The following is a 22861-nucleotide window of genomic DNA, read 5'->3' as shown; positions in this document are numbered from 1 at the left end:
CTTGGCACTTTCCTTGTGTGGTTTCTTTTCTTTTTTTGTTTTTTCCTTTTTTGTTATTGTTGTTGTTTTGTTTGTTTTTTTGTTTGTTTGTCTGCTTTGTTTTACTCCCTAAGAAAGGGCCAAAATTAGGCAGGTGGTGGTGGCATATACCTTTAATCTCAGCTTCGGTGAGGCAGAGGCTGATGGATCTCTGTGAGTTAGAGGCCAATTTGGACTACAGAGATAGTTTCAGGACAGCCAGAATTACACATAGAGAAACCCTGTCTCAAACAACAACAACAACAATAATAGTGATAATAATAATAGTAATAAATAAGAAGGAAGAAGTCTGGTAATAATGTAAGTTTCACAAAATGATTAAAATTAGAATAATGAATATTTAAACAAAATTCTAAGATAATTAGTGTTTGTCATGAAATAGGTCTAAGTCCTAGGCTAGGGTTCCCTGGAGTTTACTTTGTAGTATAAACTGTACTGATTCCCTTCAAAAATCTTGCTGACTCCCACTTTAAAAAGATAAGATGAATGTTTAGGTAGCAAATGCTACTGTTGTGTTTGTTTCTGAGGCAAGATCCTTTGAACCATCCTGACAGTGCTGGTGGATTTTGTGTGTTACCTTGACCCAAGCTAGAGTCACCAGAGAGGAAGGAGCTTAGTTGACAAAATGCCTCCCTGAGATCCAGCTGTAAGGCATTTTCTCAATTCCTGATCAATGGGGGAGGGTCCTGGCCATGGTGGGTGGTGCTATCCCTGGGCTGGTGGCCCTGGGTTCTATAAGAAAGCCCTCTGAGCAAGCCAGGGACAGCAAGCCAGGAAGCAGCACTTCTCCAAGGCTTCTGCTTCAGCTCCTGCCTCTAGGAACCTGCTCCTTTTAAGTTCCTGTCCTGATGTCCTTCAGAGGTAAACAGCAACATAGAGTAAGCTGAGTAAATCCACTCCTCCTGTTGGATTCAGGGGGTTTGCGCAAAGATGGGGACAGACCACCAAAGTCTAATAAACCAGATGCAAACTTTATTCCAGAAACCAGAATCCAGGAAAAATTTTTAAAACATTAAATAAAAAAATCTCCATGGGGCACAAAAAGTTATCAGCTGAGACCACAGACAGAGATTTTTTGGGGGTGGGGAGGTAAGGCTGTGGCAGAGGTTGGTTTCTGAACCCACTCTTTTATAGTAGGCACCAAGGATTAGGTCTGAATAAAGAAATTTTTACAATTTTAAGGTAAAACTCAGATACAGATTGCCTTACTTTACAATCTCCATTAACACTTTTTAGTTAAACTAGTGTGTGTTTATCTTCCTTGGTACTTCCAGGTGGTGTTTACTGAAGCCCTTTCTGTCTGCTTGATGCTGCCAGTTTAACGTAGCAGGGATAATGCCTAACCCAGAGGTCATATAACTATTTTCTAAAAGTTGACTCATATCCATAGGCTAGCTCTCAGTTTGTGGAGAGATGCTTTGGCTTTGTAAATAGAGCTATGGGTTGTAAAGCGGAGTAACTCACTGTGAATAATTAATCCTCAAGCTGCTAAGAAAGCTGTGACAGTCTGCTCTCATTCTCCTAGGCTTATAACTTCATATTTCTTTATTTTTACATTCCTATTTCTGGAATCTACATTTTTATATTTTTATTCTTGGACCCTTCCCTCCCAAACTTGCTTTTTGGTTATGGAATAGAAGAAACCCTAAGAAAACCTGGTACCAGTATACTAGGGTGTTGCTGGGACAACCCTGGTCATGACTTGGGGATAATTGTGGAATGACTTTGGAACTTTGGGCTAGAAGAACTGAGTGTTAAGAGCCCAGTGGGGGTATTCTTTAGGACCTTGAAACTCAAGAATGTTAAGAGCAACTCAGAAGACTAAGGCCTGGCTTGTGAAGTTTCAGAGGAAAGTTTAAAGATTCTCTCAAAGCCTTTTGTTATTTTGAATAAAGATTCTGTGGTTCTGGTTAGCAGAGGCTGAAGAATCAGCTGTGATTAACAACATACTAACCCTGTAGGGCATTTTCTCAATTAGTGACTCAATGGGGGAAGGTCCAGCCCAAGTGGGTGGTATCAGCCTTGAGTTGTTGGCCCTGGGTTCTATAAAAAAGCAGGTTGAATAAGCTAGGGAAAACAAGCCAGAAAGCAGCTCCTCTCCAAAGCTTCTGTGTCAGCTCCTGCCTCCAGGATCCTGCCCTGTTTGAGTTCTTGTCCTGACTTTTTCAATGGTGAACACCTAGTTGCTCTTGTACCAGCTATTCTAAAGCCTGCAGCTTTTCTTTTGTTAAAGGCCACTGTTTAACTCATACTGTTTTCTCAGTTAACCATTTTAAAGGTAGGGCCATTAGTATCTCTGAAGGTTTGTCAATTGCTTTGTGTTCTTGTAAGTCTGAATGGCTGGTGACCTTTGTCTATAATATCTTCTAATATCTTCCCCAGAAACAAAAGTTTTGGGGGGGGCTGCAGGAATGTTAATCTGAGCATTCCATTGCTGCAATAGGTCATGACCTCACAAATTTACTGCAAGATTAGCTACATATGGCCTGAGCCTTCCTCTATGTCCTTCTGGCCCTATATATTCAACCTATCTCATTCTTTGTTTCACTTGAGATAAAGTTTCAATTCCTAGGAACTGAACACCTGCTTCTTGAAGAGGTCAATTTGGATGCCAAGATTCTGGAGTAATGATACTTACATTTGCATCTGTGTCTATCCAGCCTTCAATAACAATGACATCTATACACACTCTTAGCTTTGGTCTTTGATCATTTATAGAAGTCTGCCAGAATATATGCTTCCTATGTCCTACTGGAGTTTTTGATTCATCCTCCACATCTATTCTACCATTCAGACCAGTATGGTTTTTTACAGTAGGCACTGGATTTTTAAATTTTCCTGGTGAGACTTGTTTTCTACAGTAACTGGAAATGATTGTACTGCATTTGTCATGGGGGCCTACAAGAGGCCCCCCAAGGAGTTTCCTGATGGTATTGGATTGTCTTGTCTGTCTTTTGTTGAACTACATTTATTGGTCCAATGTCAGCCTTTGCCACACTTCCTACATATACCTGAAGGCTGAGTCCTCCTATTCTTGCCATTCCCAGAGGAGATATTATTCCTAGGAATCCCTTGTCTACAATCCCTTCTCAGATGTCCTATTCTACCACAATTAAAACATTTGGGATTTTGATGTCTCCTCATTTCTTCAGAAATTGTGGCCACTGGCAGTGGGACCAGGATCTAACTCTAATGCATGAACTGATTTTGTGGAGCCCATTCTCTATTGAGAAACACCTTGCTCAGTCTTGGCACAGGAGGCAGGGCGGGGGCAGGAGGGGAGGGTTGGTCCTGCCTCAATGGGCTGATGGAACAAATTTAGTTGACATCCCAGAGAAGGCTTGACCCTCTCTGATGAGCAGATTGGGGATGTGTTGGGGGAAAGGGGAGAGTGGGTGTAGAGGAGGGAGGGGAAACTGAGATTAGTATGTAAAAATAAATACATTTAATTATTTAAAAAATATCTAGTTAGATATGGTGGCATTTATGTAATGCCATCAGCCCATGCCTGAGTTATTTCTTCAGGTGATGGCCAGCTAAACTCACCAAGTTGACACAATCATATGGATTTCATCTCCTTGTGAAGCATTGAAGCCTAGTTCCTCTTTTTCCCTTCCTAAGCATAGTAAACAACCTTCTTCCCATAGTATGACCTGTTTCTTTTTTACACCATTGTATTATCCTTGCTCTTGGATAGATCAATTCACTATGTTATTTGTTTATCCACTATGTTCATACAGACTTTGTTGCTTTTTGTTTTTCTGCCTATGGGTAACTCCTTTATTACTATTCTGGGCATAGCAGAGCAGACTGAATGCTAGGTCAGGGAACTCTTCTCAGATGTATATCCCAAGTGCTTGCTTCATTGCAGATAGGATGTATGCATGGCATTCAAGGTGAGCATCAGAAACTCAAGGGCATCTTCCTGCCTATGATTATGGAAGGCAGCAGTCAACTCCTCTGAGGACTGGATGGCATCCCTGGAGTGAAGGAGACTCTGGGTCACATAAGTTTCCATAGCACACATCATGTAGCCTTCCTGGTGATAGTAGCTCAGAGTGTGGTGTGGGAGGTCCTTCTATGTGTTGCTATTATTGGTTAATGAATAACCTATAGCATAGGAGAAGGAGGGAGGAGTTAGAGAGATGCTATGGAGCTGCTGCCAGAGTCAGACATGCCAAACTTTTCTGGTAAACCACTGCCACCTGGCAATACACAGATCAATAGAAATGGGTTAAATTAATATGTAAGAGTTCGTGAATAAGAAGCTAGAGCTAATGGGCCAAGCAGTGATTTAAATAATATGGTTTCTGTAGGATTATTTTGGGTCTAAGCTAGCCAGACAGCTGGGAAGAACAAGTGGCTTCCTCCTACAAGAGTGAGCCTGGGACAGCATGTAGTTGACAGGAGGTGGGGTGTGCTCCGGTAGCAGCTGGTATCCATGTTCTGGAGCCAATCTCCCACACCATGGGATTTCTCCCACCTCAGACTGTGCTTCCCCTGGCAGCCAGCTCTGCTGACACCTGAGCTTCATCCTGATGCTGGGCTGGTTGGTCAGGGCAGGATCTGTGGGAGGACAAGATCACAGATAGACTCCAGAACTAACAGCCTTGGTTGAGGACATGTAAGCTATATTGACCTACTGTGAGACTCAACTTCTGAGAGAAGCTTAGCAGCCTCCATGCCAGGGAGCTTCCACATATGGTACTGGAGTCCTGTGAGCAGGCAGAAGGATCCTTTCCCTCTGTAAATGTCCACTTCTCCCTTCACCAGGCTAGATGGCTCAGCTGGTCTTCACTAGATGCTGGTATTCCAAAGGAAGATGTTCTAAAGCCAGTGAAGAAATGAACTTGCCAGCATCTCAGGGTGTGAAACAAGCCTTGGAGGATTTAGTGAAGGAGGAAGAGCTATGTAGGGCAAAGGTCTACCACTATGGCCATTGTCAGTAGATGAAAACTTCCAAAACCATGACTGGGCAAGCTTCCTCAGAGGTCCTCCTGATGGTGTTAAATCTCTTCTCAGAGTTCACAGGTGACAACAAGGACAGGGAAGTGAGGGAAGTGTGTTAACCTGTGTCCCTTCCAGCCATACATGTCTCAACCCTATAGGGAATCATTGGTATATGCCTTCTATGCTGGGCTGGTTCATGACAGTGTGACTTGTCACAGTGGACATTACTTCTGTTATGTCAACACTAGCAATGGCCACTGGTAAAAACAGGATGATTTTGGGGTCCCAGGGTATGATGTGACTCTGTCCTCAATGGCCTGCCTATGTGCTTTATGTTCAACAGACTGACCCCAAAAAGGATAGTATCTATGCCACAGCCAGGATAGTAAACAGGCTTCTTGGCACCAAATACCAGGAAGGGAAAACATGCCAGAGTATGGTCAAGAGAGCATCTGTTGATTGACAGAAAAGCTGCAGAGCCGTGGGAACACATGGTGAGTAGAGCAACCAAAGAAATCTCCTTAGAGCAGTGGAAAATGCTTGAGGGATACAAGCACCCAAAGCCTGCATGGAACCTCAGAGAAATCGAACCCACTCTGTCAGCAAACGGCAGTGGTGATCCACCAGTCCACACATGAGCGGACAGTGGGGCAAAACATCCTTACAAGGAGAATTGCTCCCATCAGCAGTTTTTCAGGCTCCTGATGATAAGGAACCCATGAACAGCAGGCAGCTCTGTAGTCAGGAAGGCAGACAACAGTAGTGGCATTTCGTTTGTATTTTAATTAATAAAACTTGCCTGAAGGTCAAAGGGTAAAGCAGCCCCACTGGTCACCCTTACAGACCAGTCAGTGGTAACACACACCTTTAATCCCAGTAGCCACACTAGGGAAACCAGGCAGTGTATGCCTTTAATCTCAGAAACAGAGAGGGCTATAAAACAGGAGCAGACAGATCTCAGACTCAGTCTCATTCTGAGATTCTTGGAGGCAGGATTGCCATTTTGGACTATGGGAGAGGTAAGAGCCAGTGGCTGGCTGTTTTACTTTTCTGACCTTCAGGTTGAACCCCAATTTCTGCCTCTGAGTTTTTAACTAATCATGTTCAGACAAGGTCTATGAAAAAGAATAAGCAAGATGAGAGTTTTCTGGCTGCTCACTTGGGCTCAATCCATATTTCCATGAAGATAGTTTGACAGCGGGTTGTTGTTGTTGTTGTTGTTTTTCAAGACAGTGTTTCTCTGTGTAGCTCTGACTGTCCTGGAACTCACTCTGTACACCAGGCAGGCCTCAGACTCACAAGTATGCACCGCCTGTTCCTCACTGAGGACTGGGATAAAAGTCATGTGAAATCACTGCCCAGCGACAGCTTTCTTAAAGTGAAACTTGCCAAGAATATTCAAATTTCAACTTTCTAAATTCCCATTTAGTTGAATATGCTGGGGATGTGGAAACACAAAACAGGAATCATTGTTGGATGGCCATTAGCAGGCACGTGTTCTTCTCGTGGAGTTTGATTTCATTGGCTCTGCTCTCCAATTTCCTTTGATTCAGCAAATCCAAGGCAACGGCTCTGGATGACTGATTCACATTTAGCAATGAGTCAGGAGACATATATGGAGATTCAGGGTTACAGAGCCGTTCCAACCCAGAGAGCCCAAAGTAAACCAAGAGGGACCATAGGCTCTACTGGAAGAGGAGATCCCTAGAGTAAGTGGAGGCCTATATGTGTCAGAAGACACTGGGTCTAGGAGACACATGGATTGGGTTTATGACAGAATCTTTGTACTATGGGGTATCCACCAGAGAAGACTGCTCAGACATGGGATTAGCCAATAGAAAGTCTTTATTAGCGGGCAGGCAGAGTATGTGCCGGGTGGTCCCTATCTCAGCGGATCACTGAGCCCTTTTCAAGGTGAACTTTTAATTAAGCACCAAATTCTCAGTTGACATGTTTCAGTTAACAAGAAGAGTGGGCCCCAAGAAGAAAACAAAAGCCAAGGGGCAAGGGCAATACATTGGCCAAAACTATGGACTTGGATGGATTAGGACTCTGTTTTCATTTTGGCACCCAGTAGCGTTAATGGAATGAGTTCTATGGCCTGAATGGTATGTCCATCCTGCGGTCAGTGGTGCCAATATCTGGGTGTCTACTATGGTCTCAGGCATATTACACTTGTCCCACTGATCCACGATTCTAATCATATCAGACAGCAAGGCAAGGGAATTACTACTCCTGCCTATAGACCTAAAGAGAGACTGGGAGGTAGGTGCAGCTATGTTGTAGAGGTAGCAGTGGGGCTGCTTCCCGCCGCTCAGCTAGCTTTACCCAAAATAATTACACAGAAACTGTATTCTTTTAAACACTGCTTGACCCATTAGTTTCAGCCTCTTATTGGCTAGCTCTTACATATTGATCTAACCCATTTCTAATATTCTATGTAGCACCACGAGTTGGCTTACCAGGGAAGATCTTAACCTGCGTCTGTCTGGAGTGGGGGAATCATGGCGACTGCCTGACTCGGCTTCCCTCTCCCAGCATTCTGTTTTGTCTACTCCGCCTACCTAATTTTCTGTCCTATTAAAGGGGCCAAGGCAGTTTCTTTATTAGTTAACCAATGAAAGCAATAGATAGATACAAGACCCACCTCCATCACAGCTACTCTTCAGCAGGATAGGATCGTTGTCTGATAAAGGGCTCACTATCATCACCTGGGCACCTCTCAAGTATGCTTGTTTCTTCCATGTTCAAAAGAACAACCGTTTGATGTTGAAACCCATTGTGCATTGTGTGTTCTCTCTAGAGAGAGAACATTGAAGCACATTCAGACCTTGACAAGGACCGAGGGTGGAGAGGTTCCCAGATCCCTTTTTGTGACTCTCTGGTATCTCCTTTGCCATGCATAGGTGAAATGCAAGGACTGTGGGGCCATTGGTCATGACTCGAGGAGCAGCAGGTGCCCCAACAAGTGCGGCTATAGCCTCCTAGTGCCACAGCCTCTGAAAACCAGGAAGGAGAAAGAGAACCAGGATCCTCACAGGCTCTTGGGTCTCCCAACACCAGGAACCATAAACCAGGCTGAGAGAGACGAGAAACCGAAACAAGTCACCAGACAGAGGTGAGTGATGGCCAAGGGCCAGGGTACATATGGAAGGGGCTGGCAGGAGAGAAGGTGACAGTGGAGCTCATGGGGAAGCCACACCTCATCTTCTGTCCCCAAATATCTGAAAGGGGGCCAGAGATCTAGAAAATAATCTCTCCTTCTGAGACAAAAGCTGACGTGTTCCCACACCATTGTGTGCCCCACACAGTTCTGATGAGCAGCAGGGGAAGGCACCCTTTACGGAATTTCCCATGAATAGTCCAAGAATGGAACAAGACTTCAACTTGGCGGTGAGTAAAAGACCTGATCCTGTCGAGGAAATTCTGTCTTCCCAGGCCCTGAAACATCATCCCTTTGCCTGCTATGGCGGGTCTTTGCTCGGCTCATATCCACTGTGCCCGTCAGATATCATAAACCTCTCTGGTGTGGCAGCATTGTTTTCCTGGGTCACTTCCGGAATTCAGACTGACTTGGGTTTTGACATGGGAGCCTCTGTTGTGTGGTTCTCCTCCTTGTAGACCAGCTGTCCTAGAGGACAGGCAGCTTGTCCTTGTCTTCCTCACTTGTCCTTGAGCATGACTTTGGAGCTCAGCCTCCAGATCCTCCTTCTTTCAGAGCTCTGTATTACAAATGTAGCCTGCCCCGTTAGCTTTCTGGCCCCCTTCCCCTCTGTCCACTGATTCTGCTCTTGCCATTAGGGCTCGGCTTCTTGCTGCTGCTTCTAGAACCCAGACTTTGATTGGAGAACTCTTACTGGAACCTACATGTCCCAACCTCTTCCTTCCCAATCTGTTGGCTACAGAGTTGACCCAAAAGACCATGCTAGAGTCGGGGTCAAGGCAGGGCATCTAAAAATACCTACAAACAAGAGCTTCTCTGTTCTCATCCAGATCTTTTTGGTTTTTTCCAGACACCTTCAGCTGCCCATGTTTCAGGCCAACCCCTGAGGATGCAATTCACCAGAATCTTTGGTGACTGCTGGATTTCCAGGTTCATCACAGCGGCCCCAGGATGTGGCATTGAAAGGGAAACACCTCCTTCTGCGTGTCCTGCCTCTCAGGAGAATGGCGAAAGAACACGCTCCCAGGTCCCATGGACTGTCCTTTATGAGGACCTTCAGGTCTCCTCGTCTTCAGAGGACAGTGATGGGGACTGAGTCGTCACCTGGAGAGACTGTCCAGATGTCTCTGGGTTGTCACACGATGGCCTCTTTGGAAGGGAAAAGAATCTGAGTAGAAATGGATGTTCCTCTCCAGAATGAACTATGGAGATGACTGTAATCACTCATGTTCACTTCAGAAGTAGCAACAAAACTGAGAACTCCTCCCTCCCATGCCTTGACTCACATCTCCATGCCCATAGCCTCAGCTCAGTATGGACTCTGAACTATGAAGTGTGCCCTTGAGAAATACTCTAAGGAGGTCACCTCTCTTCTCCTTGTCAATCAGTGGCATCTAGTAGATACTTCCCATAACCTCAATGTCCCTACCTATCTTCTAAGTGTCATGTTTTGATATTATCAAGTTTTATCATTAAAATTGCCATAGAAATTATGGATATTCAGAGGTTTTCCTGTGCCCAGGACATGGGGTTTTCCCAAATACCTATTGTTCAATAAAAAAAATAATCCACAAATGCAAGTGGCATTCAAACCTACCACATCAGGTGTGCCACACAGACACTGTGCACACACACCGTCACCTTATGATCACAAGACCATTGAGGGGTAAGACAATCAATCTGTAGGCCTTGCCATCTTAGCTATCCCTGTGTTGCTGAAGTGTTTGGCCTGATTGTCATCTTGATATATAGGGACAACTACCATAAGGTATGGAACTCTGGGCACTGAAGCTCAGAGTTTCCGGAGGGTTGTGTATTCAGTTACACTAGAATTGACTAACTCACGAAATGAGATGTTCTCTGTCTTTGTCTCTGTCTCCCCCATATATCTCTAAAATGCAAACACACACAAACATAAACCTACACACACAAACACAAACACACACACACTTGTATGCACACACACAATTTCCACCCTGGCTTTTGGCACAGATTTCCCAGTTCAGGCCCTGATGGAGTCAGTGTCTGTGCACACACCACACACACCCTCCTGGATGCCAAAGGAAAGAGTAACAGTGAAGACTGCGTTGTCGTTCGCTTCCCCCGGGGTTTCCCAGAGGGCACAGAGGAGCAGACCACCCCATATAGTACTCTGACAATGGAAAATGCCGCAAAGAAATGAAAAGCATGATGCTGTCAAACAAGAGTAAAGCCACTAGTCACTATGCCTCTCCTCACCCTAGAACAGATGGAAATAACACAGAATATTTGTGGTTAATACTGTTATAAACTCGTCACGCAAGAGAAAGAAGCCATGCAACAGGGCTCACGTGGAGGGTTTTTTTTTTTATTGGGGGAAGGGAATGGGAAAAGGGAGGACAAGCCTCTGGTAACCGAAAAGGCGGAAGAGGAGAGAGACAGAGTTAGACAGAAGCAAAGAGAGAGGAGGTGTACAAGGCCCACCTTTTAAAAGGGAATGTAGCAAATGTGCACAGGAGGTGCTCTTAGTGGCTGCAGCTGAGGATGCATCCTGTCAGGACCCTAAGGGTAGGCCAGTACAGATGCCTGGATACTAATAAATACCATACTATTCTCCTGGTCACAATCAAGATGAACCAGCCAGGTCAGTTAATCTCCTGTGCAGCAGCATCTGCTTCTCTGGCCCAAGGAATCAGAATCTCTGGGGCTGTGATTCTGCATTGCAAGGAAACCTGTGTATAGTTGCATATGCAAGAGCCAGATTAAATATTGTTCATGGCCCGGGGCATGGTGTCTCTTCAGAGCAATAGAACCACCAATTGGGACAGGGTTGCACGAGTTCTAATTGGTATTAATAATAAAAACCCAGAGTCAGCTATTAAGGGGTGAAAGTTGAACGATCAGAGAAGCAGAGCGCCAGCCGCTAGTTCTTACCTCTACTGATTCCTCAGACCAAAGGGGTGATCCTATCTGTCCCATTTAATCCACAGACTTAATGCTGTCTCTACAAAACCTCAGAATGAATCTGAGCTCGTCTCCTTATATTCTTTTCTCTGTACAGTTTTACCACTCCTGTCTCCACCTCCCTAGTGTTGGGATTAAAGGCATGTGATCCCAAATGCTGGAATCACCTCTGTGTGAGTTCTCTTTTAGACAGATTCACTCTCGTGTAGCCCAGGGTGGCTTTGAACTCACAGAGATCCATCTACCTCTGTCTTCCAAGTGCTGGGATTAAAGGTGTATGCCACCACTGCCTGGCCTCTATGGTTAACTAGTGGCTTAGCTCTGCATTCTGATCTTCAGGCAAGCTTTATTTGTTAGATCACAAACAAAATACCACTACAGGACAGTCACTCTGTTTATCACAGCAACAGAAACCTAATTAAGATAATATCCAAAGTGATGAATAAGTTAAAATGGCTTTAAAATGTGGTTTTTCTTTGCTGCAGTGTTTTGGGTGTGTGTGTGTGTGTGTGTGTGTGTGTGTGTTTGTGTGTGTGTGTGTGTGTGTGTGTGTGAGAGAGAGAGAGAGAGAGAGAGAGAGAGAGAGAGAGAGAGAGAGAAACAATGAGAAACAATAAATTTGTTTACAGAACATGCAAAGTTGAGGACTTCAACATTTACATTTTCTTAGGATTCCTATCAATATATTGCCTCCCAGTCAAGGGCTCACTTGAAGGACAGACAGCCTGGATGTCAGCTCTGGTTAAGCAAGGAAAGCTGTAGAATCTTTGTCTGGGCCTCACCAAAACCACTCACCCCTGTCAGTGACCACAGTCTGCTAGGGAGTCCACAAAGTGTGCTGAAGGTGACCCCCAAATCACTCAGCACCCCCTTCAGGCACTGACCTATATAACATTATGTTTCACACCTAACCCATATTTCTCCAGAGGGGAAATAAATTTTATTTTAGGGTTCATCTTATTATTTTAGTTTAGTGGCAAGGAAACTCAAAGCCAAACTGTAACCAGGCTGTAGAACTACTAGGGGCTGTGACAGCTAGTCTCCGCTGAAGAGGGAGGAAGCACACACCCTTCCCAGCACTCCACCCTGGGACAGAAGCAAGTGTGTTGATATACACAAAGAAAAAGGTTGCAACATCTGCACTCTAATGGCTTCCTGGGGTTTTCCTACTGACATCATTTCCTGATATTTTTCCTTTAATTATATATATATATATATATATATATATATATATATATATAATTAAAGATTCTGAGCTCGTTACAGAACAAGATTTAGAGAAGGAAGGGAGGAGGATGGGCGCTCCTTCTGCCAATATTTGGTAAGTCATCAGGTACATTAAGGTAAAGATGGCTGCAACATTCCAGAGACATACAGGCCTCTCTATGACTCCCCAGAATCCAAGAACAGCTGCTGATGAACCCAGAGCTCCAGCTCCCATTGGGCACCTGCATGGCATCTTGGTATCCATGGTTCCTCACAGGCTCCCCATCAGCAGCCCTGGACACCTTCAAGCGGGAGCGGCACACACCTGTGTGTGTGTATGTGTGCGCCTGTGTGTGCGCGCTCAGGCGGTAGGGGTGACTAGGCCCAATCAGGTCTTCAATGCCCACAAATTTGGAAGTTAGCTATGGACTCTCCTCAGGATGAAAGAGTACATCCTTGTTGTCATTTGTATCTAAAAAAAAGTACCCCCAAAGCCCACATATTAAAGGCTGGATTATCATATAATAAGGACTCTAACTTCACCAACGTAATTAACAAATATTTCACATAATTGAAAATTGAGCTAAAGACTTGTAAATAGCAAATATAAAAGTAGGGAAAAAATGTAATTACAATAAATATCAGGAAAGATACACCCTCTCTTTGTAGCCAGAACTACCTTTGAGCTTACGTGGTGGTTCAAATGGGCCTTCAACTTCTGATCCCCCTGCTTAGCCTCCCAAGGGTTGGGATCAATGGCATGTCTACCTCAGAACACAGTTTAATTGAATGATACTTAAAATCTTAAAATGCAGGGAAGTAAAAAAGGAAACTGTCTTAAGCAAAGAAATAAATTAAGCCTTAAGATCTTATCATTTGCCTCCTGGGTCAGCCTGGAAGACATGACTACTAAATGAAGTCAGACACAGAAGAAAACTACTGCCTGGTCTCACTCATATGTGGAATCTCAGAAGAAAAAAATCTGAATATACAGAATATATAGAAACAGAATAAAACAATGGTGGGGTAGAAATGGGTGAAACTTGATAAAGCAGATATCTGGGATACATGTTTCTTGATATAACTGTGTTGCCTTGAAGATTTTGGATAAGTAAATTTTGGGTGCTCTTAACAAATTATTCCCCAAAGGATAAATACCTCTGTGAAATAACAGATTTGCTAATTTTCTGTGCTATAGCAAAAATTTTACTGTGGTAAAAAAAAAAAAATTAGCTCTAGTGCTGAAAATGAAAAACTAAATCGAGGAGCTTAATAGTAGATTTGAGCCGATGGGAAAAGAACACATGAAGTCAAAAGCATAAAAGCAGATCCACTGAGATTATCCAGTCCAAATGACAGAAATAAAGAAGCAAAAGAAACAAAACTTCAGAAACTCATAGGCCACCATCTGCTCCAAGCATGTGAAGAAGATAAATCCCAGAAAGAGAGAACAGGGGATAAAATGACAAAACCTGTCTGAAATTGGATGAAAATACAGATAAAGTCGTCAACTATCCAAGGATCCCAACAAAAGCAACTAGCATAAACTAAAAGAAACACAGACCGAGACACGTCCTGGTCAAACTACCAAATGACAAAGACAAACAGAGCAAGCGACAAGAGCCCTTCACCACACGCATTTGCCCCCATGAAGCATGGTCCCAGAGGCCCTTCCAGAAACAACCTGGACGGAATCCAAGGTAACAGTTACAAATGGTGAAGCCCAAGATGAAAGATGTCACCATCTTTCCAACCTTCTGGGTGCTCTCTCCTTTCATAGGTCTCTCACTGAGGGCCCCATCTTTGCCCCCACCCTGTGACTCAGAACTGAGTACAAAGGGGTCACTGTGAGGAGGGGAGGGGTGGGCCCAAGAGAGGCATCGCTGGGATTCCGATGTGTCAAAGACTGCCTGCCCTCTGAGGGCTACGGAGCTTTCCCAGTTGGGAAACAGCTAAGCAGTAAGTAACCTCAAAATAAGTCCTAGTCTCGTATGGTTATAAAGGCCAGGCATGTTTTTATTGAATTTAAAAGTATCTACATAGACACATATAGGCAGTTTTCTACTGTTCTTGATGCATTTATACTTGATTTTACCGATTTATTTCTGTTAAGAGCATCTGTTTTACATTCGTTTGTGTGTATAGGTATGGGGGTGTGACCACTGTGCACGTGTGGAGGACAGAGAACAACCTGTAGGAGTTGGCTTGCTCCTTCCATTATGTGGCTTCCAGGAACCAAACGCAGGTGTTTTGCCTTGGTACCAAGTGCTTTTACCCTCACCAGCCACCTCGCCAGACCCTGCCCAGCCCCCAAAGATAATGCAGTGGTAACAGGAAAAAAACTGGGGGGCGATTTTCCCTCTCATATTCTAATTCAGGAAACTGCCATCAGTTCAGCTGCTGTTTCTTGACCATCTACTCTGAAGCAGAAACTACGCTAGGCACTGTGCCTAGGGACGGAAGACGGGGCTACTAACTAGACAGGAGGGCGGCCCTGGAGGGTGGCCCTGAGTCTCAGCAGCTGTGAGGACAGGAGGGCGGCCCTGGAGGGTGGCCCTGAGTCTCAGCAGCTGTGAGGACAGGAGGGCGGCCCTGAGTCTCAGCAGCTGTGAGGAGAGGGGGTCTCCTTGCCTAAATCTGAAAGAATCAGGTCAATTAGTTCAAGCTATCCAGGGAAAAGGGACTAATGGAGAACTTGGCATATTCCAGGGATTCTAGATCAAGAACCATATGATGACATAAACAAAATCAAAGTTCTAAATTCAGTTATATTCATCCAGTTTTGTTTTACTAGCTCCCAGGTTACAGAGACGGCAGGAAGACACATCCATACATAATGTCAAGTATGTCAGGTAACGGTAGGACACTGGCAGACAGACACAGAGAGGAAGGAGAAACAAGAACTGGAGCCCACCCCAGAAGGTGAAGGAAGCCTTCGAGGGGACACAATTGGTGCTTTGGTGTAGAGGTAAAACTGCTCAAGTTGTATCTAGAGAACTTGCTATATGCCACATGGAACAGAGTGGGGAGACAGAAGGAAGCAAAGAGACAGACAAGCGCCAGTCGGTTGGCTTCGATTTGCAGCCTATGGAGTCTTTGACTGCTTGTAAGCAAGTGTGATGCACCAGGACAAATTTTTAGAAATCCATGCAGGACGGAGGAAGGCTATACTGTGTAGGCAGAGAATCTGGACTGCAAGATCAACAGCAGACACCAGGCAGGTGGGGAAAAGACATCCTACCCAGAAGATGGAACAGCAAATGTGTGCCTGCCTCCAAGAGATGTAAAGAATTAGAACTGATAGGGCTTGGTGGTTGAGGAGAAGCCTGGTATAGGAGAAGATCAGAGGTGAGCCTCAGGTTTCTGTTTTGTGTTACTGGAGAGAAGGGAAGTCAACAGCCATACACACCATAGCCACTATCTCTTCGTGTATGCATATGCATCGTGTACACACACACACACACACACACACACACACACACACACACACCTCCTTCCATTGTTGGGGTTCACCATCCAATTCCCAGGTATCTTACAACAACTTTAACATGTGAGCCACCCAGTGTGAGTGAGCATGAAGACACACACAGTGGAGGGAAGAGGGAAGAGAGAGGGTAGGAGGAAGAGAGGAAGAGAAGAGGGAGAAAGGAAAAGAGGGGAAGGAGGGATAGAGGTTCTTTATCTTCTCATCCCAATCCAAAAGAGAAAGAAAAATGCAGGGAAGGTCTGGAAAACCCCCTGCAAATGTCTCAAGCTGCTCTACACTGTGGTGCTTTGGTGAGGGTCACTGAGGACAAACCCCTGCTTCCCAGAAGCACACAATGCGATCTCTGCACCTGAGTGTACACACTGTCTGCATTCAGCTTTCCCTGTACTCTAAGCCTTCCTCTTTCTCACCCTGCAATGGCCTTGGTAGTTATCTGAATTGTGGATTGTCCTGATATACGCTACCTTGGATATATAAGTGATGAAAATCCTCATCCTCTCTGTTTCCCTCTTCTTTCCTTTCCTGCCCTTCCCCCTTCCTTTCCCCTCTTCCCTCCCCTCCTTCCTCGTTCCCTTTCCTTCCCTTCCTTTCCTCTTCTCTTTCCCCTTACTTCCCTTTCTCTTCTCTTCCCATTCCTTCTCATCTTCCTCTTTTTTCTCCAATTCCCCTTTCTGGTGTGAAATATTTTTATAAACCTTTTTTTTATATGATGTGTTTGCAGCCACTTCCCAAGCAAAGGAACAGAACACTGCCAACCCCTCTGAGGCCCTTCTCGGGCGCTCACCAATCATCTCTTTGTCGCTCCCCAGTTTTTCTGCCACGAACCACCTCAAATTATCACATCATCCTTGTGTACTTTGGTTCCTAGTTTAGCACTGCTGTCTTTGTTGGGCGAGATTATTTGTGGAACACTAGACCTTGTATCCCTGTATGTATTAAGAAGCTCAGAGCCATGGCCACCCAGCATTCTTCTGTACTAAGTCTTGTCTCTCACGAAGAGAGTGGTTATTAAATTTTCTGCTATCAGACAGGGTGCCTCCCATACTCATGGACGTGTTCTCTCTGGGTACTCACAGGGTTTGACCAACTGACCTGGACGTGGCCAACAGACTGATCGCCAACACAGCCACCCACCATTCCGGCTGACTGGAAGATGTTTCCCTTCAAGGTGAGCAAATGGATGGGGCTGGCTTGCCTCCGGTCCCTGGTGCTGTCCCCACCCAGTATTCGTCAGAAGAAACTAATACACAAGGTGCAAGAGGAAAAGGCTTTTCGAGAGGAGGTGAAAATTTTCCATGAGAAAATAAAAGACTTCCGGGAAGAGATATGGAATTTCCGAGGCAAGATCCGGGCTTTCCGGAGCCAGATCCTGGGTTTCCAGGGGGAAGAAAGATCATTCTGGGAAGAAGAGAAGACCTTCTGGAGAGAAGAAAAAACCTTCTGGGAAATGGAAAAATCTTTCCTGGAAGAAGAAAAGGCTTTCTGGAAAAAATACGGAACCTTCTGGAAAGAGGACAAAGCCTTCTGGAGAGAGGACAATGCTTTACGGGAAAGAGACCGGAATCTTCTTCAGGAAGACAAGGCTCTATGGGAAGAGGAAAAGGCCTTGTGGGTAGAGGAAAGAGCCCTGCTTGCAGAAAAGAAGGCTCTGTGGGAGGATAAAAAGTCTCTCTGGGAGGAAGAGCATGCCCTTTGGGAGGAAGAGAAAGCTCTCTGGGTGGAAGGCCGTGGCTTTCAAATCCTTGGGGAGCAGAGACCCCAGAACGGTCCTCACCATGCCAATGAAGAGCCACAGTCAACAGTCTTCCCCCGAGGGCGTGCATAGTGAACATTAGAAACGCAGGACCACGGGGAACAGCCATCACTGGTAGGGACCCAAGACCAGGGTGGCCCCATGTGCTAGAGTAAATAGACACTAATTTGTCTCTTTGCCATGAGAGAGATAATAAAGGCCTGAGGAGTGCTTAATGGTATGATTCCTTATAACTTCCAGACATCGTTACTGTTATTTTATCTTCCGTTCTCTTACTTACCTCCCTCCCCCTCCCTGGAGTCCTCCCCACTTTCCCCATTTCACCAGCCAGATCACTGGTACCTGCTATCCCCCCCCATGCTCCGTCACACCCCGCCCTGACAGAGGTCTCTGTTTTGTTTTGGTTTTTTGCTTTCCTGGTTTCTGCAGTTACTCCAAGACAGGTACTCACATCTGAAGATTTGGAGCAAGGAGCCCTCAATGACAGAACATGAGCCCTTTGTCTTTCTGGGTCAGGGTTAATTCACTCCATAGGTTATTTTTCCAGTTCCACCCATTAACCTATAAGATTAATGATTTCATTTTTCCTTACAGATGAATAATACCCTACAGTATATATGAGCAACCTTTTCATTATGTATTGGACAAGGTGAAGGACATTTAAGTTGTTTCCATTTTACAGCTACTTTGAATAAAGCAGCGATGAACATGGCTGAGCAAGTATCTGTGGAGCAAGATGTTGAGTCCTTTGGGCATATGCCAAAGAGCATATAGGTAGAGTAGTTTTTAGCTTTTTGAGAATTGTCCACACGGATTTCCACAGCGGCTGCACCCGACTGCAATCTCTGACAGTGAATTTAGGTTCCTTTCCCACACGGCCTCCAGCATTTGTTGTTCCATTTTATTGATGTTTGATTTGTTGTTCATGTTTTTTTTTTTAATCTTACTAGGGTAAGAAAGAATGTCCAAGTTGTTTTGAATTGCACTTCCCTAATTGTTCGGGACAATGAACACTTTTGAGTATTTCTCAACCATTGTCGTCTTCTTTTGAGAACTCTCTGTTCAGGTTCCAGGACCATTTTTGGAATGGCTCCTTTTTTAAATTTTTTTGATTCTTTGTTTCTGAGTTCTTTATATATTCTGAATATTATTCCTCTGTTAGACGTATAGCTTGCAAAGATTCTTTCCCACTCTGTGGGCTTCCTCTTCATCCAGCTGTTTCTTTAGCTGTGTTAAAGTTTTGTGATGTTCCACTTGTCCGTTGTTAACCTTAACTATTGAGCAGAGTTCTACTCGGGAAGCCCTTTCCCACACCTACATGATGGACAGCACTGCCTATGTTTTCCAGAAGTTTCGTGTTCCAGGTTTCATATTGAAGTCTTTGATAAATTTGCAGTTCTGTTTGTACATGATGAGAGATACAGGTCGAATTTCATTTTTCTGTATGTGGACATCCGGCTTTCTCTACCATTTGTTAAAGATGCTTGCTCTTCTCCAGCTTTTGTATTTGGTATCTTTGTCAAATGTCAAATGACTAAAGTTACATGTATTCATGTCTAAGTCTCTGATTTTGTCCCATTGGCCTACATGTCTGTTTTTGTGCCAGTAACATGTTGTTGTTGTGGTGGTTTGTTAGGGCTCTGTAATGTATCTTAAGATGTGGAGTTGCAATCCCCCAGCATTGTCCAACTATGTTCACAGCAGCATTATTTGTAATAGCCAGAACCTGGAAACAACCTAGATGCCCCTCAACTGAAGAATGGATAAAGAAAATGTGGTACATTTACATAATGGAGTACTACTCAGTGGTAAAAACAATGACTTCACAAAATTCGCAGGCAGCAATTCTGACTGAGGTAATCTTGACCTAGAAAAACAAACATGGTATGTACTCATAAGTGGATATTAGGAGTAAAGTATAGGATAGCCAACCTGCATCCTCAGCCCCAGAGAATAATACGTAATGAGGGTACAAAGAGGGATGCATGGATTTCCCTGGGAAGGGGAAATAGAAGAGACCCCCAGGTAAAATGGGGTGGGAGGATGGGGGGCAGGGCAGAGATGGGGGATGGGAACATGAGGGATGGGGCTGAGAGACTTGGGAACAGGAGGCAGGTTGGGGGCGGGATGGAGGGGGAGAGTAAAGAGACAACGTGATGGGGAGGGCATTTCAGGGTTAGGAACTCCCAAGAATCCACAAGGATGGCCCCCAACTAAGACTCCTGGCAATAGTGGAGAGGGTACCTGAACTGGCCATCTACTGTAACCAAATTGGTGACTACCCTAATTGTCATTAGATAACCTTTATTCATTAACTGATGGAAGCAAATCCCACAGTCAAGCACTGGGCTGAGCTCTGAGAGTGCTCTTGAAGAAAGAGAAAGGGACTGTGAGATCAGGAGGGTCAAGGTCCTGACAGGGGAACCCACAGAGACAGCTACCCTGAGCTCATGGGAAGCTCATGGATGCTGGACCAACAACAGTAAGGGAGCCTGCATGGGACCAGCCTAGGCCCTCTGCATGTGTGTGACAGTTGTGTAGCTTGGTCTGTTTGTGGGGCTCCTAGCAGTGAGATCAGAACCTGTCCCCAACACGAGAGCTGGCTTTTTGGAACCTATTCACCATGCAGAGATGCCTTGCCCAGCCTTGATGCAGGGGAAGGAGCTTGGTCCTGCCTCAACTTGATGTGCCATGCTTTGGACACACCCATGGGAGCCTGTCCCTTTCTGAACAGGGACGAAAGAGGAGTGGACGGGAAAGGGGTAGATGGGAGGTGGGGCAGGGAGGAGATGCATGGGAGGAAAGAAGGGAGGGGAAAGTGTGGCAGGTATGCAAAATAAAAAATTAATTAAATTAAAAATTTTTTATAATAAAAAAAGAGCACTAGCTGTTCTTCCAGAGGTCCTGAGTTCAATTCCCAGCAACCACATGGTGGCTCCCAACCATCTATAATGAGACCTGGTATCCTCTTCTGGCCTGCAGGCAGACATGCAGGTAGAAGACTATGTATACATAATTTTAAAAAATTGAAACAACACCATGAAACCCATCTGACTACCATAGAATAAAGCCGGATATCAACAATAATAGAAACAACAAAAATAGACAAACTAGCTCATGGAAACATTACTGAATGAAAAAGAGGGTAGCACAAAAATTAAGAAAGAACTTTAAAAACTTCTTAGAACTGAGTGAAAACAAAAATACAACATCCCCAAAGCTATAAACAATAAAGATGGTACTGAGAGGCAAGTCCATAGCACTAAATGCTTACATAAAAAAACTGAAGAGCTCTCATATTAGTAACCTAATGGTATACCTGAAAGCTCTAGAACAAGAAGAATAATTAACATCCAAAAGGAGTAGATGGCAAGAAATAAACTCAGGACTGAAATTAGAAACAACAAAATACATAGATCAATGAAACATAGCTGGTTGAGAAAAATCAGTAAGACTGATAAACCCTTAGCCAACTTAACCAAAAGACAGAAAAGATGGAAATTAATAAAATTAAAGGCGAAAAGGTGGACATCACAACAGATACCAATGAAATCAAGAGAATCATAAGGGCATCCTTTGTACTCCACCCAACTGGAAAACTCAGAAGAAATCGACAATTTTCTTGATACATATGACCTACCAAAGTTAAATCAAGATCAGGGAAGCAATTTGAGCCGACCTATAACCCCTAATAAAATACAAGCAGTGATTAAGAGTCTCCCAACCAGAAAAAAAAAAAAAAAACCCAGGACCAAATGGATTCAGCACAGAATTCTATAGGATCTTCAAAGAAGAACTATGCCAATACTCCTGAAATTATTCCACAAAACTAAAAGAATTATTCCACAAAACTAAAAGAACATTGCTGAATTTTTTTACAAGGTCAATTTTCCATGATATGCAAACCACACAAAGACACAACAATGAAATTACAGATCTTTATGAACATAGAAGCAAAAGTTCTCGATAGAATAATAGCAAACTAAATCCAACAACACATCAAAGACCATCTACCACGATCAAGTATGTCTCATCCCAGAGATGCAGAGATGGTTCCACAAAGGCAAATTTATAGACATAATCCCTCTTGTAAATCTCATAAGATGCAGAAAGGCCTTTGACAAAATCCAACATCACTTCATGATAAAAGTCCTGGAGAGACTAGGAATACAGGGATATATCTCAACATAATAAGGGCACTATACAACAAGCCTACCCACTAAACAACAACAACAAAAAAAAAAAACTCAAAGCAATTTCACTAAAATCAAGAACAAGACAAGGTTGTCCACTCTTTCCATACCTATTCAATACAGTACTTGAAGTCTTAACAGAGACAATTGAAGGAGATCAAGAGGCTACAAATAGGAAAGGAAGAAGTCAAAGTATCTTTTTTTAATCTGCAGATGGTATATTTTTATATATTTGTATACTTATGTATAATACATAAATCCCTAAAAACTCCACCTAGAAAGTTCTGATAAACACCTCCAACAAAGTACAGAATACAAAACTAACACACAAAACCCAGTAGCCTTCCTACGTACAAAAGAGACTGAGAAAGAAATCAGGGAATAATGCCTTTCACAACACTCTCCCACCCCCAGGAAAAAGTATCTTGTGATACTATAAACAACTAAGTGAAAGATTTGCATAATGAAACTTTTAAGATACTGAAGAAGAAATGAAATAAGACACCAGAGGATGGAAAGATGCTCAATGATCAGTAAATTAATATAGTGAAAATGATTACTCTACCAAAAGCAATTTACAGATTTCACACAATCACCATCAAAATTCCAAAACAATTCTTCACAAAAATTGAAAAAAATAGTTCTCAACTTCATAATGAAAACCCAAAATATATCCTGGATAGCTGAAACAACCTTAATAATAAAAGAACACCGCTGATCTGAAGTTGTGCTACAACACTATAGTAACAAAAAAAAGCGTAGTATAGGCTTAAAAGCAGAGAGGTTGATCAATGGGATAGAATTGAGGAACCAGACATAAGTCCTCTCACCTATGGACACTTGATTTTTGACAAAGAAGCCAGAAGTACACAGGAAAGGGGGAAACCCAGCATCTTCAACAAATAAATAGTGCGCTTCCAACTAGAAGGCTGTCCACAGAGGAATGCAAGTAGACCCATATTTATCACCCTGCACAATACAAAACTCAGATGCAGCTATGATGCCCATGGCATCATCCTAACATGCACTCAAAGTCTACAGGTACAGGGAGGCTGGGAACCCCAGATGTCAGAAACATGTTAAATACGTTGAAGCTTAGCGGCGCTTGGGTGCCAGGGCGGAACTCG

General features: G+C 43.9%; 2 protein-coding genes across 2 annotated transcripts; both read left to right on the top strand.

Moving 5' to 3' along the window:
• The first annotated feature begins 818 nt into the window (after positions 1-818).
• On the top strand, positions 819-9259 carry LOC130863068 (putative protein FAM90A8). The gene is made up of 5 exons (XM_057752979.1): positions 819-900; positions 5333-5483; positions 7896-8107; positions 8301-8382; positions 9003-9259. Exons 2-5 carry the CDS (start codon positions 5481-5483, stop codon positions 9246-9248), a joined length of 543 nt encoding a protein of 180 aa, XP_057608962.1. The 5' UTR covers positions 819-900; positions 5333-5480; the 3' UTR covers positions 9249-9259.
• A 7682-nt stretch (positions 9260-16941) lies between these two features.
• Positions 16942-17613, top strand: Ccdc70 (coiled-coil domain containing 70). Its single transcript, XM_057752148.1, has one exon. It carries the CDS (start codon positions 16942-16944, stop codon positions 17611-17613), a length of 672 nt encoding a protein of 223 aa, XP_057608131.1.
• Positions 17614-22861: the final 5248 nt, after the last annotated feature.

The sequence above is a fragment of the Chionomys nivalis genome, chromosome 20, assembly GCF_950005125.1.
Source record: "Chionomys nivalis chromosome 20, mChiNiv1.1, whole genome shotgun sequence".
NCBI classification, from domain to species: Eukaryota; Metazoa; Chordata; class Mammalia; order Rodentia; family Cricetidae; genus Chionomys; species Chionomys nivalis.
This window is presented reverse-complemented; position numbering and strand designations above follow the sequence as displayed.